Genomic DNA, 18,053 nt, shown 5'->3' with positions numbered 1-18,053 from the left:
TGCTTCTTGTTTATTCATTCAGCAAAAATTTATTGAGTACCTACTACTCTATGCTGATATGGTACTTACAAGTGTTTTTGAGAAACTTTCCTCTTTCTTGAATTTTCTTACCCATGTCATGTCAGGGAGTTGGTTACATTTTCTTCAAACTTTGAAACCTGCTTTCAATGTAGGACACATGTGTGGGTACTTATAATGAATATTCTTCTCTTTGGGTGTTAAAAGAAATTAAGGCAACAGAATTACTTTCTCTCAAAGGTCCTGTCATTTCCCATCTTTTATTGAGTCCAAAAAAACAGTGCTTCTTTCAAAAGGGTTGTATGGAACATTCTTAAGAAATTCTAGTTTAGTATTTTTCTGAGAATTGGGGTTTAGATTATTGATGCACATTTTCTAATTTAAATGAATGTGATTTTCCTGATCTTGTTATTGAGATTATATTAGAAATGATATTTTTTTTCTTTTCCAGCTCATTTGATCCCTTCCAACTGATACCTTGTAATTTTTTCAGTGAAGAAAAGCAGGTACTATTTATGCATCAGTGAATGGCCATAAATAATGCCTCCCTGTCAGACATGAAGTATTTCTTTTTCTGTGTGTGCAAGGCATATATATATATATATATGTGTGTGTGCAAGGCATATATATATATATATATATATATATATATATATATATGAAAGATTGGATAAGGCAGGGTACATTAAGGGTCAAATGAGTGATACAAATGGGAAATGAAAGAGCATTTCTCCATGCTAGGATTTTAAATGATAATATTTTAAAAATCTCTAGTTTGTGCTGAGCCTTGGTTGGTGATGAGAACTTAGTGTAACATGTGAAGGAGGAAAGGGTGGACATTCCAGTGAGGAAGAACAAAATCTCTATTTTTATGCTCCCCCATTTTTTTTTTTTTTATATTTCAGGAGCCATTTCAGGTGAAAGTGGCTTCAGAAGCACTTTTAATAATGGATTTGGTAAGGATAATCTATTGTGCTTACTTACTCTGATTTCTATTCTTGTGTATTTTTATTGCAGGCTTAAGAGAGAGTATGGAAGACGTGTATTTTGGATCTTAACTATCCTCTTTTACAAGGAATCTAAAAATAACTCTTTTCTTTTGGAGAAAAGCCAAACAATTGCATGTTTCCATATTTTAGAGAAAATAAATTAATGTGAGTTTTGCAGACTGTTTATCATCATTAACCCTATATTCATTTCCTGGTATCCTTTGTCTGCTGCCTTCTAGATAACTGCAACAAAGCACAACTACAATTTGGAGGCTCCTTGTTTGCACTAAATTCCAGAGACCTCCAACAGTTGTGTCTGTTTAGGGCGTTCTTCTATTATATCCATACGATACCTTTCCTGAGTAAGGAAAACAAATGGTATCTTCATTTTGTAAATTTAAAAATAGCATCTTGGAGTGTTTGAATGTTTGGTTCAAAGCTTCTCAGCTGGCAGTGAAGATAAATCTGAAATCCTAAATTTCTTTGCACTGAGCCTAGCATCTGATTCCTCCACTATGCTACTTTATTTTAGAAAAGCATAGTTACCGTACTTATAAATGACTCTCGTGTGATAAGTGAGTTTTATTCTGATTTTTTTGTCAGATGGATTTGTATGTTTGGGCTAAGTCTATTTTGTATTTCTTTTTAGCATGCTCATGTTTCTATGGCAGAAGTGATTGGTCTATTAGGAGGAAGATACTCAGAAGTTGATAAGATAGTTGAAGTAAGTTCTCACCTTTAAGAAATTTTTTAAATTATTTAGTACTGCTGCCATACCAAATGTTTTTATAGATTTCAGTGGATATAATTAAAATACAGACTTTTACCCGTGATATAAATGAGACTATGCAAATGTGGGTTAGATATTCCCAGGAGTAAACTAGCATTCTGTATATTGAGCACCAGTTTCCTTTTACCATCAAGAAAGAGGGAGCACTGCCAGCCAGGCCTCCTCATTGCCCTCACCAATAAAAAGCTACAACTACTTTAAAGCCAGGAAACATGCACCTACCCTATAGTTGAAACTTCTCTCTTGCAATTATTATCATAAATAATGGGAGTCATTGGAAGACTGTGTTTGTACAGATATTATATGGGCTAACTTGGAGAACTAACAATTATTATGGCCTTGTTTGAGTAGAAACATGGATTCTGAGTTCCTATATACAACTGCACTTTTAGAGTGTCATTCATTGCAGGTTAAAGGCTGCTTGTGATACTGTCAAGTACTTTCATTAGCTTAAAAAAGTTTCTGTATCTACGTATGAAGAACTAAAACTTTAAGTAATAGAATTAACAGGATTTCAGTGTAACCGTATAAGGATTAATCTTTTTATAGGTCTGTGCAGCAGAGCCATGTAACAGTCTGAGTACAGGACTGCAGTGTGAGATGGATCCTGTCTCACAAACACAGGCCTCAGAGACCTTGGCTGTGAGAGGTTATAGTGTTATTGGATGGTATCATTCTCATCCTGCCTTTGATCCAAATCCTTCCTTACGAGATATTGACACTCAAGCCAAATACCAGGTGGGCTTCTAGGTCTTATGTGTACGTTGTGTGTAAATAATTGTACTTTTTCTCCTCCTTCATTGCTTTCTATTAAATAAATGTATTTTTAACATTTCTAGCAAAGTATTGCATTTCTAATATTATTTACATCTGGAGTTTTGAAATAACTTTGCATTTTTTCTGATCACAAGAGTAATACGTGTTTATTTAAACATTTGGGAGATCAGCTATTTGTTTAGTTCAGACAAACCATCTAAGTAACAGTGATAAGTACTGCCAGAGCCTTTAAAAATTTATGGGAACTGGGCACCTGGGTAGCTCAGTCGGTTCAGTGTCTGGCTCTTGATTTTGGCTCAGGTAATGATCTCAGCGTCCTCAGATGAGCCCCACATCAGGCTCCGCCCTCATCGTGGAGTCTACTTGGGATTCTTTTCCTCTTTGTCTCCTTCCCCCTCAACACCTCCCCCTGCTCAAGCTCTCTCTCTCTCTCTAAAGTAAATAAAATTTTCAAAAAAAAATTGATGGGAACAACTAGGATAGGGACTGGGTATGAGTGAAATAATCATTACCAGTCTATTTTACATCTCTGGGAAAGATCAAGTTTTGTTTGATTCTAACAGTTTATGTTAAATAGATGAATGTTTTTGCTGTCAGCAGCTGTTAATAATTACCATATTGATAAAGATTATAGCTGAAGCGTAGTGAAAATAATTTGTAAACATGTTCATGGCAAATACAGATTTTGCAGGCCAGGTGATGACCCTTAAAAGGGGTCATTTCTGGTCACTTCTGGTTGGGTTGAGCACATTTTGGCCTAAAAAATTTAGAATGTGGAATGATACATATTTCATTTAGTTGCTTTTTGGATGTGAAGTTTTTAACACACCTTTTGTCCCTTTTTCCCGAACCATTAGGTGTTTAAGATGTTGGTATGGGTAAATAACTGATTTTTAAATTTATGCAGTCAAGACTAATTATATTTTTCTTTTAATTGTAGAGTTACTTCTCCAGAGGCGGTGCAAAGTTCATTGGAATGATTGTTAGTCCTTATAATCAGAGCAATCCTTTACCTTATTCCCAGATTACCTGCCTGGTTATAAGTGATGAAATTAGCTCAGATGGCTCTTACCGTAAGTTTTCAACAAAAACAACTTCACCTGATTTCTGCCATCATTTCTTTGAATCTTACGTATTAAAGAATTTATAATTATGCGAAACTATGTGATGGAAAAGTTTGTACCCTCAACTAGGGATCACTGTTTGCACACCATGTAATGCAGCCGTCCTCTTCCCTTTGGTGATATCCTTCTAGATTCAAGCCCCTACTCTGTTACCATGGCCACTGGGCAAAAGGATTACAACGTGGAGAAAAGTTTGGGCCAAGCAATGTCCATGTTAAGTACAGGCCTACCTCCGAGATATTGCAGGTTTGGCTCCATATTGTAAATATCACAATAAAGCTAGTCAGATGAATTTTTTGGTTTCCCAGTGTGTATAAAAGTTATGTTTACTCTGTACTATGGTTAAAAAATACTTTTGCTAAAAAATGCTAACCATCTGAGCTTTCAGCGAGTCATAATCACTAATCACAAATCACCATAACAAATATAACAATAATGAAAATTTTTAAATATTGCACGAATTGCCAAAATGTGACACAGAGACACGAAGTCAGCAAATGCTGTTGGAAAAATGTTGCTGGTAGACTTGTTTGACCGTAGGGTTGCCACAGACCTTCAGTTCATGAAAAAAACAATAGCTGTGAAATGAAGTGCAGTAAAGTGAAGCATAATAACCTGAGGTATGCCTGTATTAGAGACGCTCCTGTAAGCAAAATACACAGAGTCTCTGTTTTCAGGAAATTTCTTATGAATGCAGACTGACTTTCTCTGCAATGGCATTCAAATGGGGAAAAAAATGAAAAATGACCACCCTGTCACCAGCTCTCCATGGCCTCTCAGTTTTAGGCTTAACAGTGCCTGACTAGTTTCCTTCTCTTAGTTTCCATTCTGACCCAAGAAAGACTGTGCTTTCTTGGGCTTAGGCCATCATATGATTGGGTTCATTTGGGAATTAGGTTCACTTGTGGTCCAGTCAGCTCTGGCTGGACAGGGAATAGATGTGGCAGACTAGGGAAGGGAGGGGAAAGGAAGAGGCGAGTGTGTACAGAAAGGAAAAGACTAGAAGAAACAGTGACATCTGTAGGATATTTATTATCTCTTCTCTATCCTTACCACCACTGCTCTCATTCTCTGTCCTCTCTTGATGCTGTCACTGCACACTGTACTCTACCCCATTAGCTCGTGAGCTCCTTAAAGGTAGACGTGATACCAGATTTGTTTTTCTATCCTCGGTCTCTAGCACAAGACCTGGCATAAAGCAGGTACTGAGTGAATGTTTGTTTAACAAATTAATTTTGTTTTTCATAATGTCACTTAGATCCCGTCTCTTTGGTAAAGACCCTACCATTATCCCCATGTCATTGCAATTAGTTGCTCTGTTCTTTGTACACCTGCAACACTTGTTTCCTGCCTTCATGGTGCTTTTGTCCTTTAATGTATCTCTTTAGCATGTCTCACTAAAATGTGAACCTCAGAGAGCCCAAACTGTCTTTGTCTGTGTAGCCCCAGCAACACCTAATCAATTGCCTTGAACTTAGGAAGTGGTCAGCACTCTATTGGTTTTTATTGAATGAATAGTATTGACACTGACTTCAGTTCAAAATGCCCATTTTGAACATAACATTTGTCTACAACATTCTTAAGCCCAATATAAAAAGTTACAAAAGGAGTAATCACAATTAATTTATTCTCAATTTAAGTCATCTTTTTAATCTCACAGTCTGCTAGATTTAGGGAGTGAGCCTGTACTCTGATGGTATCAGAGTATACAGAGAATACAGTAGCTACCAGTTACATAAGACTATTTAATTAGAATTAAATGAAATTTACAATTCAGTTCCTAGAATTCTGCTTCTGGCCCAAAGGAAGTACCAAAGACCTCCCTGAAACAACCACAAAACTGGACAAATGTATAAGACAGTGGTGTTTAGGTCATAACATCAGGCAGTGAGGGGATATTGCTGAGAGACGGGAAACAAATGAGGAGAGCCCCCGAATTACCCTAGCTTGCTTACCAACTTAACAGAGTTTCCAGGTATGACACAAGGAGGAGAACCCTACCCAGAGGCTGGCAGCCTGAGTTGAGGTGACAGAGAGACAAATGCAACTAAATTTGCAGGACAGGGGACCCGAGAGCAGAAAAGTACATGGAGAGCCCGACTCTGGAGATTTGTCAAAGGTACGAATTTAGTATTGCAAGAAAACACAGACCAGTGCATGTGAGGAAGAAAGTACCCCAGTCAGGGGCAGGAACCACTTGAAAGGATGAGAGAGGACAGTACTGGATGCTCTCATAAGCTACGATTGGACAGCACACAGGATTCAACATTACAATTGCAGAAAGTTCTGTTGAGCAGAGTTGTCGCCTAAGTGCCTCTTAACACTGCTTACTCGGTCTTAGTCCTAGGCTCTTCACTTTGCTCTTCTTGGAAACATTCTGGTTCAAGAATTAAAGTTTTCTAGAAACCAGGGGATGTCTTGTGTTACTGTACTTTTAACTTAGGTTCTCTCTTCCTCGCCTTTCCTGGCGTGGCCTGTCCTTTCTTTTTTCCTGTTAGGTATATACCCAAATTCTACCTTTAAAATGTCTCTAATGGATAAGCATTTCTATACTTGTATTAGTCAGGAAATACACTTAGTGACTAGTTTTCTTCTGATATTTTAATGGATTAAAAATATTTAGTACAAAAGGAAATTTGTACTGATTTTAGTGCCATTTTTTAACTTAGAAAAATATTCTTAATACCAAACAGAGCTGTATAGTTTGTGTATGTGCGTGTGTGTGTTTTCATGGTTTTCCACCAGCACAGACTGAAAATGCATTATTCTTCATTCTTATTTTTGGCTTTCATTAAGAGTAGGAGTTGCTTGCCTGGATTCAGCTCTGACATTTATTGGTTATTTTACCTTGGGCATATTACTTAGCCTTGCTCATTCCCTTTTGCCACATCTATAAAATGTGAAAAAAATTACTACCTTGCTGGGGCACCTGGGTGGCTCAGTCAGTTAAGCATCTGACTTTGGCTCAGGTCATGATCTCAGGGTCCTGGGATGGAGACCTGCGTCATCTCCACCACACTCAGCAGGGAGTCTACTTCTCCCTACTTCTCCCTCTCCCTCTGTCATGCCCCCCCGCCCCGCCCCCACCACTCGTGCGCTCACGCTCTCTTTAATAAAAATTACTACCTTGCTTACATGGGAGTTGTGAAAACTGCTGGTAATATATGTCAGGTGCTTAGGAAATAATAGATCTTCAGTAGGTAGTTGTGATTATACTGTTGTCTGTGCTTTTAAGTAATCCAAGCATATCAAGTAAATTATTGATATCACCAAAAGGAGTTTGCTTAATATCTTGTGTGCTGTAATGTGTCACTCTTCTTAAGTTTTTGGAGGGAAAAAGTGAAATGGAGGAGAATTGAAAAATGAAAAAAAAGAAAAGATCCACCTGAAAAAAATGGGGGTAAAGGCCTTTTTAGAACATATTGACAAAGTATGCTTATATTGTAAGGAAGTGTAGTCGTGATGTTTTTTCCTTTCATTTTTTTCACGCCTTCTGATTTGCTGGCATTGTATTTACTTGAAAAGCCTTATATTAACAAAAACCCAGTTGAGAGGCAGTATATTGTAAAGTTAATAACAGAAACTCGAGCCAGACTGCCTGGGTTCAGATCCTGGCTCTACCTCTTCATAATTATATATATGCTGATGAACAGGTTATGTCTTTATCCCCTCCCCCCCCCAAAAAATGGGGGGACAATACTGGTAGCTAGTTCACTTAAGTGGCCTTACGTATATAAAGCACCTTAAGCCTGCCATGTAGTAAGCATTATGTAAGTCTTACTATTATTTTTATGGTATTGACCTTTGGTAATGAATCAGCTGAGCTTTTCTTTTAATACATTACAAATAAAGTTACAGGGGGATTTTGAAGGTTACATGAGAAATTTCCAAGTAGGCTCATCCTTGATATTTTTCCTTTGTAGCTGTGTGCATGGTATCCACCCCTTGAGCTCCTTTCCTCCAGAGTTTAGCTTGACAGAGAAGTGCAGTTGCTGCTTCTCCAGAGTTAATCCTATTCCCTGGCTGTTGTTAGATTAGCACCTACAGGGTGGTAAAGTGAATGTGGGCTCAGAAGCCAGGCCGACCTGCTGGGGCTTAAAACCCAGGCTCTTCCACTTCACCAGCCTAAACAGGTTGTTTCACTGGTCTCAGCCTCAGTTTCTTTGTCTGTTAAATAGGAATAATGCTTGCCTACCTTATAGCATTGCTGCAAGCTTAATCTGTATAAAAATAAAAATCACTGGGATGGAATATGTCTTGTTTTGCGTAGCTAAGTGTCAGTTTAAGCCCGTGGTTCTGGCACAGTCTTTAACAATGCCCCCTTTCACTCAGAAAGTTTCCTGGTTTGGATATAAATTATGTAATCACCCTGCCTCTCAGTTCCTTACATTATATATATATATATATATATAATTGTCATGCAAATGGTACTTTTACTTTTCTTTATTAGTATTAATTGCTTGCTTGGCATTAATGTGTTTGATGGACCAGGTTCAGCCAGGCAGTAAATATTTAATGAATGCCCACTGTGTTTAAAGTGCTGTTCAGCTGGTCTGCCAAGTTGCGGGGATGAGGATTTTAGGTAATTAAAAGGAGATTGGGGATTTAAGAAATAGTTGATGACAGTCTGCTTCTTTATGCTTTTCTAGGTTTACCTTACAAATTTGAAGTACAACAGATGCTGGAAGAACCTCAGTGGGGATTAGTGTTTGAAAAGACAAGATGGATAATAGAAAAATATCGGTTATCCCATAGGTATGTACTGTGCTTTGAGATGGTTGCACATCTGCAGTGTTTCTCATTAAATTAGGTTTTAGAGAAAACCCAAGTTAAATATAAAATTATGATATATAGCATCAGTGACAGTTTATTACAAAACTGATTATAGTATTTGTTTCATCAGTTTGTTTTCATATTTCTTCCAACAGCAGTGTCCCTATGGATAAAATCTTTCGCCGGGATTCTGACCTGACTTGTTTGCAGAAAGTAAGCTGGTTTCATTTTAATTGGTTCTATTGTTCATGGATTCTAAAGCTATTCATCTTGATGTGTTTTCCCATGATGCCAGATGCTTTGTGGATACATTTTCTGTGTATTTCTTTATTGCTTTTTCCTTTCCAAAATTAATTTCTAAGAGATCATTAGTAATGCGTTTTGTTGCCCACACTTGCATATAGAAATAATACTATTCTAGAATAAATTTGTGTTGGCCGATAAATTTCTTAGCAGATTAATGTACACAGTGGAGAACATTTTTCTGATTTTATTAAATTCAGAAGCGCCATGTTTCCATTTAGGTTTAACAATTGATCATTTTCAAGAACAGTATTACAAATCTAATAATTACATTTAAGTGGTCATTTTATTGAACTTTCTGGTAGGATAAAGGAGTCCTGAGTTCTTTTATTTCACTTCTTGTTTCCATGAGTATAAAGAGTTAAAGACCAGTATGGCAACACCTTTTTTTTTTTTCTTGGTAGCAATTTGAGAATAGAAAATTTAAACATACTAAGTTTCCTTTTAATAGTTTTTACCCCCTTCTATTAAAGCCACTTTCTCTTTGTTCTTTTGGAAGATTAATATGCATATTTTTTAGGAAACAGACTCTATCTCGCATCCTAATTTTGAAATAGTAGAGTCCTGTGTATGTACACAGATTTTTATTCTACAGGATTATTTTGCTTTGTAAGTGTAACTACTAAAAAAAAAAGAAGTAAAGTCACAAATTTGTCCAAAGTAGAAAGCATCACACTTAATATCTCAGGTTTGTGTCTTCATACAAAATCATAAAGGAACTAGCCTAAACATTTCTCAACAGTGACTTCTACACTTTGGCTGTATGATTATTGATCATAAATTTATCTTAAACCACGTTTAAGGAGACTTTCTCATTTGCATATTAGAAAATGTGAGATTTGGAAAGGGATACAATAATGATAGTAATGCAAACCCTCTTATACTTTTTGTGTATTTTAAATATAAAATTTTTGTTTTCAACTAGCTTTTGGAGTGTCTGAGGAAAACTCTGAGCAAAGTGACTAACTGCTTCATTGCTGAAGAATTCTTAACTCAAATAGAAAATTTATTCCTTTCCAATTATAAAAGCAAGCAAGAGAATGGAGTGGCTGAAGAGAACTGTGCTGTGGGTCCAAAGGAATTGTTAATGTAATTATTTTAAAGGAAGACCTTTTAATCTTGACATAGTAGATCCTTCTTGAAATTATTGTAATTTAGCTAATAGTGGCACAACTTTAATATTTTTTCTCTAGTTCACAAAATCCAAACTTTGCCGCATAAATCCTATGACACTTGTTTTCACACAGTGATTGTCAGAGTGTGGTGTGAAGCAGGGTCTGCTGCAGTCTGCGGTCCTTCACACACCCCCCCCCCCCCCCCCCCCCCCGCCACCGGCCAGTGAGTGCTGCAGGAGACTTTGAGGGGCTGTCTGCTTTTTTGTTGTATTCAGGTTGATAAATGCAATATCTCTAATATTTATTTCTCCCCAAACTAGTCATTCTACTCTCGGTACCTCACATCTGTGTCTCATTAGGAACACTTCCATTTTTTCCATGTCTTTTGATGAGATTTTATTTATGGTTGCAAATGAGATGTGGACGGATGGTCACTGAGGTAATGAACATGGTTGAGAACTAGTGGTGTAATAAATCTAACAACACGCCGTAGGAGGCCAGGGGAGGCCTAAGGAGAAAATCTTAAACATAGAGAAGAGACCAATGGAGAGAATCAAATTGCCAGTTTTTCATTATAGATATTTGTTTCCATTTTATTTTACAGCAATAATACTACAGGCTGTGCCATTTTCTCAGCTAGCTGAAACATTTAATATGGATTTTGGATACATAAAATAATTAGCTTCAACTATATGTCCACTTAGTATATGCGATAAAACCTCATTTAATTGGAACACAGATAATCATAACTCTCAAACTAGATTTTTTTTTCCTACTACCTGCTATCAGGAGAAAGAGGCAAATTTTAATAATGCTTAAATATTAAATCAGAGATTTAATTTTAAAAACAAAAAAGCCTTCCAGGACATATATATAGTCCAGTTTCATAGACTTTCTAAATGTAGAACAGAAGTGAGCAAAACTTTTTATGTAAAGGGACAGTTAGTCAAAAACTTAGGCTTTGCAGGTCACATACTGTCTCTATCAGACATTCTTTGTTGTATTTTTTTTACAGTCCTTTAAAAATGTAAAACCATTCTTATTACCTCATGAGCCTCACAGAGAATGGGTTGCTGGCCATTATCTTCCAACCTCTGCTCTAGAGAATTACAAACATTTATAATTTATTTTCAGGTATATGAACCTGAGACACTGAAAGGCCTTATTTACATCATCTTCAAACAACAACAAAACTTAAAATTATGATTTACATTTAAATATATTTTCAAGTAAAATTAGCAGTCATGCTGCCTGATTTACTCAGATAGATTTGAGTTTATTTCTGTGAGCCATAGAAGTGATTTACACCCATTCTCCAAGCACTCTTACTAATAACAGTTTTATTACACCTTATCTGGATATGATTCTGTATTTTTACCTTTTTTGGTTGTAACCATTAGCCATGGAAGAATATGGCAGTGTCTGAGGGAGCAGTGAGCCAGTTCTAGATGGCCTACATCTTGGCTCAACCCTGTGACTTGGGGGTGGGGGTGGAGGGTAGGGGATATAAGTTGACCTCTGAACCTAAATTCTTGTGTAAATGAGGTCTAAGTTATCTTCCTAACAACCTTCCAGGTCTAAAATGCATTTCTTCTATATGTAGTTAGGATAAACAATGAAACATAACTTATAACACAATTACCTTTGGGATTTGGGACTGGGGGTGGTAAGAGCTGCAGACCAAACATCAGGAAACCCGAGTCCTCATCCTCATCCTAATTTTGTTATCAGCTTTGCTCTGTAGCAGTGATAACATCACATAATCTGTCTGGACCTCAGACTCTTCACCTGTAATCCACGGGTCTAAATTTTATGACTTCGTTTTTCCTTCCAAGCACAGAAAGTCTGCAATTCTGTAAAAGGTAGTAATTGATTCCTTTGTACTCTTCCTTTTGACATGTTTTCCTCATTGTACATGGGGAACACATCCTAGAAGTTGGTATGAATTAGCTCTTGATTGACATTTCCCTATACTAATGATTAATTTGGGTGATAGAAAATAATGGAAATTGTTAAAAATTCTGTTCTCATCTGGGTCCCCTGCATGCCGGTAGTTAACCATATTTACTAACCTAAGCCATACCATGAGGAACTCAAAGATGGTAATCCTCAGAGTTTAGAGTTTGGAGAGCACAATTTTCTAAATAATATTTACTGAGTGTTTTTTTCTGATGATAGATATATCTCAAAATATTTTTTAAAAAACAGAAACATAAATAAAAATATATAAATCTTATTATCTAGAAAACCACAGGTAACATTTTAGTATAAATTCTTCCCCCTTTTTTTTTTTCTTGGACCATGCAATTTTTGTTTTTTTTAAAGATTTTATTTATTTATTCGACAGAGAGAGAGAGAGCAAAATAGGCAGAGAGGCAGGCAGAGGGAGAGGGAGAAGCAGGCTCCACACTGAACAGGGAGCCTGATGCGGGGCTCGATCCTGAGATCATGACCTGAGCCGAAGGCAGACGCTTAACTGACTGAGCCACCCAGGCACCCCGCAATTTTAAAGATTTTATTTACTTATTTGAGAGAGAGAGTGCAAGAGCATGAACACAGGGGGCGGGGCAGAGGGAGAAGCGGACTCCCGGCTGAGCAGGGAGCCTGGGATCATGATCTGAGCCCAAGGCAGACGCTTAACCAACTGAGCCACCCAGGTGCCTCTTGGACCGTGTAATTTTATCTGTGGTATTTTCCTCCCCTCCTCCCTTGTACATTCTCCCTGTTTCCTTTTTTCTCTTATCATATTCTTAAAACATTTTTGCCACTGCAGGTGCCCACATTCCTGTCACTGCCAACTTGGGCTACTTAGGGTAGTCAGAGCTAGGGCCTTGGAGAAGCGCAGAAGTCTGGAACTGAGGGGCAGTGTAATATAGGAGGTTCAGGAGGCAGAGACCCAAAGGAAAACCTACCTCTGGTATTATTTACAGGAGTGGAGACAGGACCTGAAAACACCCAGATCTCTTCATCCTGATTCGATTCTTAAGATTGCACAATGATAATAAAATAATGAACTTAATTTTTTTTTCTTTTCCTGCTTGGCTAGTGGAAATTGACACTAGTACTTCTCCAATATTAGACTTAACTCTTTTAAAAATCTAATCCCAAAGTAATTCAAAAAAGAAAAATCAGTGGAATAAGATCAACAAGATCAGACTCTCCTTACCCCTCCATTATTTTCTTGAACTATTTTCAAAGCCACATTAGGTAGGACTTAGACACTTTTGCCTTCTTGGATGTCTTCTTTCAGAAAATATTAAAAATTCATTACAACTGCATTTGTATAAAATGAATCTAATATTGTATATTTTCCTTCTGAAAACTTCCTATTGTGTTTTTTTCCTTCTGAATTTAAAAGAAATGAAAACATTTTTATGGGCCTTCAAAGTATTGTGGGCCGGAGGCACGTTGTCTGAAAGCTAAGGTGGCCCTGCCTGTATTCTGAAGGGTATCGCTCGAAAAACGGCAGTCATGACCCTGTCCCCTGTAAAACCTATCTCACAAACCCTAGGGCCGCTTTGCCACCCCAGCCAAGAACGTTGCAATGCCGGGGCTTTAGAGCTCTAGACTTGAACTTCGTTCTTCATTGACCTGACCACAGTTTAGGAGTGTTGCTTGGAAACAGTCATCCTCAAAAAAAAAGATAGACAGTGATTAGTTTTAGCTTTCAGGTAGATATTTTTGTTCTGACCCATAATTTATAGTTTTGAAACTCATGCCACATATCCTGCCACCCCTATTCTTTCATTTCCCTCAAGCCCCGCTCCCTACTTTTTCCCCACTCCCTCTACTTACCTCTCAGAATGTAGGTACAAGATGGTTCATTTAGCATTTAGTAAAAGCAAGGCCGGAAGGATAGAGTTGAACAGATCCATTCGTATTTTATGGAAGGCGATTAATGCTGCCCCAGCCTTTTCTCCAAAACTCTCCTCCCCCACCGAAGTGGAGTGAGGTCAGTAATGTGCAGACTGAGCAGGGTCAGAACCTCCGCAGCTGCCTGGGCAGCAGGGCAATGGCAGCCTCGACAAGCCAGCCTGAGCAGGCCTCCTGCTCTTCAGTTTGCCTTCTTGTTTGTCTTGCTGGGTCCTAACGAGGTGAGCTGGAGGACTTGGGGTAAGTGCTGTAGGCAGGATGCTCCAGGATTGATGCTTTGCACAGGGACAAGGAGACCTAGGGACACCTGACCACCTGACATATAGCTCCCTATCCTCGGGTCAGCAACAGGCATTCGGTGGATGAATTTCTCAGAAATTAAGTAAGGGTACCCAAATTTTGTATTTTTTCACCTACACTGTCCTCTACCAATAACAAGAGACTTAAGTCCAGAGTCATACATCATGGTATTTAGGAAAAGTTATCTTCACCCAAGCACAAAGGAAAAAGCACATTTTTGTCATCATCTCTATCAGGATTAATACAAAATTTAACAGATTTGATCAGTATCCCCAGTTTACCATCTGTTAAATAGTTTTCTTAAAAATTAAGATCATATTTTACAGTACTTTCAGAAAATCACTGTGGAGAATAATGTCATATACTTTAACTTACTCAATTCCTGACCTTTTCTTAAATGGTTTTATGTGTGCTAGTCTTCCAAACTGTTTTCTCTGTTTTTTTCATTTGCCCTGTAATTTGTGCTTTCCAGCTTTTTCTGAATCTTGTAAGCCACCTTAAATTCTTTCTGGAACAAGGCAGAGAATAAATATGTTAGCCCCCTAAATCAGGAGAAAATAAAAATTTCTCAGAGAAGCTGTGATTATACCAGATGTTGTATACCAAACTAAATTCGAGAAGGTAAAATTAACTCATGATATCTGGGTTTTTTGTATTTTCTTCCTTTGAATATATTTATGAATATATTCATAAGAACTTTAATTTCAGGGAAAAATGCCTTATGTGCTGTCTTTGAAGTTCCCTAAAGTAGTCTCTTAGGATTTAAGAAGAATGTTAAATATGATTTCATAGTTTGTACTCCTGTTTCATAGGTTGCCACAGAACATTTGTTTTGAGCTATGAATTATAAAATAGTATTTAGAATCCAGCATGATTTAAATAGCCTGGTCATAGATCTTTAAATTTGTGGATTTGACATGTAAATTGTAAATTGTGTATTATGTATAAGTATATAAGTTTACTGTGATTATTGATAAACCTGTGGCTGTTGTTTTCCCCAAATGTTATTAGTGTTTATGGATTTCTTTTATTACTTTGAATTTTGAAATGTTCTGTAATGGAATATAATGACTTAAACTATTTTGTACATTTAAATATGCCACATTGTCTAAATCTATATTAAAGAATATTGTAAATATTAATGTTTATACAGTTATGAAAGCTTTTCCTTGAAATGGTTGAACTCTTCTCCCTGTACTAAACAATGACATAAAATATCTGATTTTAAACTTTGAGATTTTAGCTTGTGGTAAAAATTAAAGGGAAACATTCTGAAGATTCTATATAAATAAAATTTTGAAAAAAGTGGTGAATCATTTGGTCTTTTTCTAAATTTTTAGCAGCATACACACTGAATTGCAAATATGCCCCATTAATTCAAACATTGGTTTAGTGTCTATTATGTTGAGCATTGTAGGGGACACAAAGATGAGTAAATCTTGATTTTTTCCCACAAGAAGCCCATTACCTAATAAGTAAGTGGGAAACACATAAAAGCCAACATAAGACACTAAGATACAAACTGGAATTGATTATAAATGCCTATAAAAGACTTCAAGGGTAATAGGTGTTTTTTTTTTCTCTTAAAAGATTTTATTTATTTATTTGATAGAGACAGAATGAGAGAGAGAAAACATGAGCGGGGTAAGGGGCAGGAGGAGAAGCAGACACCCCTCTGAGCAGGGAGCCCAATGTGGGGCTCCATCCCGGCACTCCAGGATCATGACCTGAGCCGAAGACAGATGCCTAACCTACTGAGCCACCCAGGTGCCCTGGGAATAGGTGTTTAGACATATGAGAGATCATTCTCTAGAATGTGAGGGGTGAGATTGATTTCTTGTAAGAGATCTACCTTTAAACATCCTAGCAGGGTTTAGTTAAGTGACATTTGGAGAGAGATGTTCCAGAGAGAAGTGTCCTTAGCACAGGTATGGAGATAAGGAGTGAGAAATACTTGAGAATGGTGAGTCTTTGGCCAGAGATGGCCATGGAGATGCTCATTAGGTAATTCACACTGAGTCAACTAAGGATACAGAAGGTATAAAATAAGAGAAAATCTCACCTTAAAATCAGAATTAACTCATTGACTGGTCTTTAACTTTCCAGTCTTTTTTCCTAGCAAATACAAAACCTCTTGAAGGAGGACTTTTAACTACTTCCATTCTGACCTCAGTCTGTACTTTCTAATTGATGTTGTCCTTCATTGCTTATCTCTTAACTAGGGCAAAAGACCATGTGGGTAAAGCATCCCATGATGGGGACCAAAACTACCCCTCAAATAATAGGGACTGCCCTGACACCAACAAGACCCCACATGATTGACCCCAAGATGATGATTGTCTTGACCCTTACTGCCCACCTGCTCATACCCACCCACTTTGCTCCACATTTTCCTGATAGACACCCAGAAGTATTTTCAGCACTTTGGAGACAGACTTTGAGCTGCTTGTCTGCTGTCTTCCACGTGATGGCCTCATTGAAATAAACTCCTTTCTGGTTGCACCACCACTTGTCTCTCTGCCCTTGGATTTTATCAGTGGCGAGTGGCCAAACCTGGTCTGTTTGGGGCGCCCGGAGCCAGGGGCTCTTGCACCCCTGTGCCCCAGTTGCAATTTTCTTTTAAAAGATTTTATTAGAGCACAAGCCAGGGCGAGAGGCAGAGGGAGAGGCTGAAACAGACTCCCCACTGAGCAGTGAGCCCGACGTGGGGCTCGATCCCAGGACCCTGGGATCATGACCTGAGCCGAAGGCAGATGCTTAACCATCTGAGCCACTCAGGCGCCCCGCCCCCACAGTTGCAATCCTTGGTAAGCCAGCCAGGAGCTGTATTTTCAGTTTGCCCAGCCCCCTGGGGATTCTGTAAGTGGGTCCTGGCAGCACGCCGGGCTCAGCTGTTTACGGAGCCATTGGCTGTGGTAGGTCAGAATCAGCTACTCATGGCGAGTCCACCCGATGCAGAGGACAGGAAGTTCTGGGCAGCTGCTGAAACCTATTTTGTTGTGAGGACTTTCTTGCCTGCCCTGAACTGCATCGACTGCCTTCACTGCATTTGGTGAAGCAGAAGATACGAGTTGAAGAATCAGTGGGCCCTAGAAACTTGTCTCCTGGTAAGTTCCCCCCATAAGTGCACACTGGATCCCATCCTTCCTTAGTTCCCTGCTGTTGGTTCAAAAGAACCATTTGTTTCGGGTTTTCATAACTTATTTGTCCAGGCTTGTGTCGCTTGAGTTGTGGCAGGGGCTGTTCGAATTTGTGAAGGTACCATTGGGAAAAGGAATAGACGTGAGGGAGATTAACAGGAAGCCAGGGTACGCATTTGGGCAGATCTCTGTTGGAGTGTGTGTGTGTGTGTGTGCAGATCTCTGTTGGAGTGTGTGTGTGTGTGTGTAAGATGGGAGATGCTAACTATCCCCTCCCAAAGCCCTCTGGGGAGAGTACTGGCTGACTGGTCTACATTTAGTTATAACCCTATGACTAAGAAGATGATTTTTTTATTGCAACACTGCCTGGCCCATGTATGTGAACCTCAGAGGAAGGATGGCCACTGAATAGGCTCTCTGGTATTCCTTCCTCTCATTCAGTTACCTCCAAATGGGTGGGTGGGGAGGGTTGGTTTGGCTCTCTTAGTTTGTTTAGGAAGCCGTTCGGTTCAGTTGGTGAAGCTCTGACTTTTGGGGAAGAATGAATGCTAACACAGGTATTCTGAGCTTCATTTAGTCATAATCGTGTTTCTTCTGTGTCCTTCCTGAACTTTTACCTAGGAAGATGGGGAATACGCCTTCTGTTCCCAAAGAAAGTGCATTAGGACATATTTTGAATAATTCGTGCAAAGGGCTTAAAATCAACCAGAGAAACAGCCTTTTTAGCAGTAGGGAGAGAAAGGAGACATACTAAGGAGTGTCGCTCCAAACTTTGAATCTACCTGCAGCCTTGTCAGTGGCGCCCTTGCCCCTTGCCCTGTGTCTGCACCCCTACCTGTGCCTCTCACACA

The 18,053-nt window shown here is 38.4% G+C and overlaps 1 protein-coding gene across 1 annotated transcript in view; it reads left to right on the top strand.

The window, feature by feature from the left end:
* The window catches only part of MYSM1 (Myb like, SWIRM and MPN domains 1), a 36,957-nt gene extending 27,020 nt beyond the window's left edge, over window positions 1–9,937 (top strand). The window contains exons 13-20 of the mRNA XM_021683950.1: window positions 470–524; window positions 924–974; window positions 1,657–1,731; window positions 2,347–2,535; window positions 3,515–3,647; window positions 8,348–8,453; window positions 8,627–8,684; window positions 9,700–9,937. Of these exons, the coding sequence (XP_021539625.1) occupies window positions 470–524; window positions 924–974; window positions 1,657–1,731; window positions 2,347–2,535; window positions 3,515–3,647; window positions 8,348–8,453; window positions 8,627–8,684; window positions 9,700–9,867 (835 nt within the window). The 3' untranslated portion in view covers window positions 9,868–9,937. The remainder of the gene's footprint in view (window positions 1–469; window positions 525–923; window positions 975–1,656; window positions 1,732–2,346; window positions 2,536–3,514; window positions 3,648–8,347; window positions 8,454–8,626; window positions 8,685–9,699) is intronic.
* The last annotated feature ends 8,116 nt before the right edge of the window (window positions 9,938–18,053 follow it).

The sequence above is a fragment of the Neomonachus schauinslandi genome, chromosome 4 (assembly GCF_002201575.2).
Source record: "Neomonachus schauinslandi chromosome 4, ASM220157v2, whole genome shotgun sequence".
Taxonomy (NCBI): domain Eukaryota; kingdom Metazoa; phylum Chordata; class Mammalia; order Carnivora; family Phocidae; genus Neomonachus; species Neomonachus schauinslandi.
This window is presented reverse-complemented; position numbering and strand designations above follow the sequence as displayed.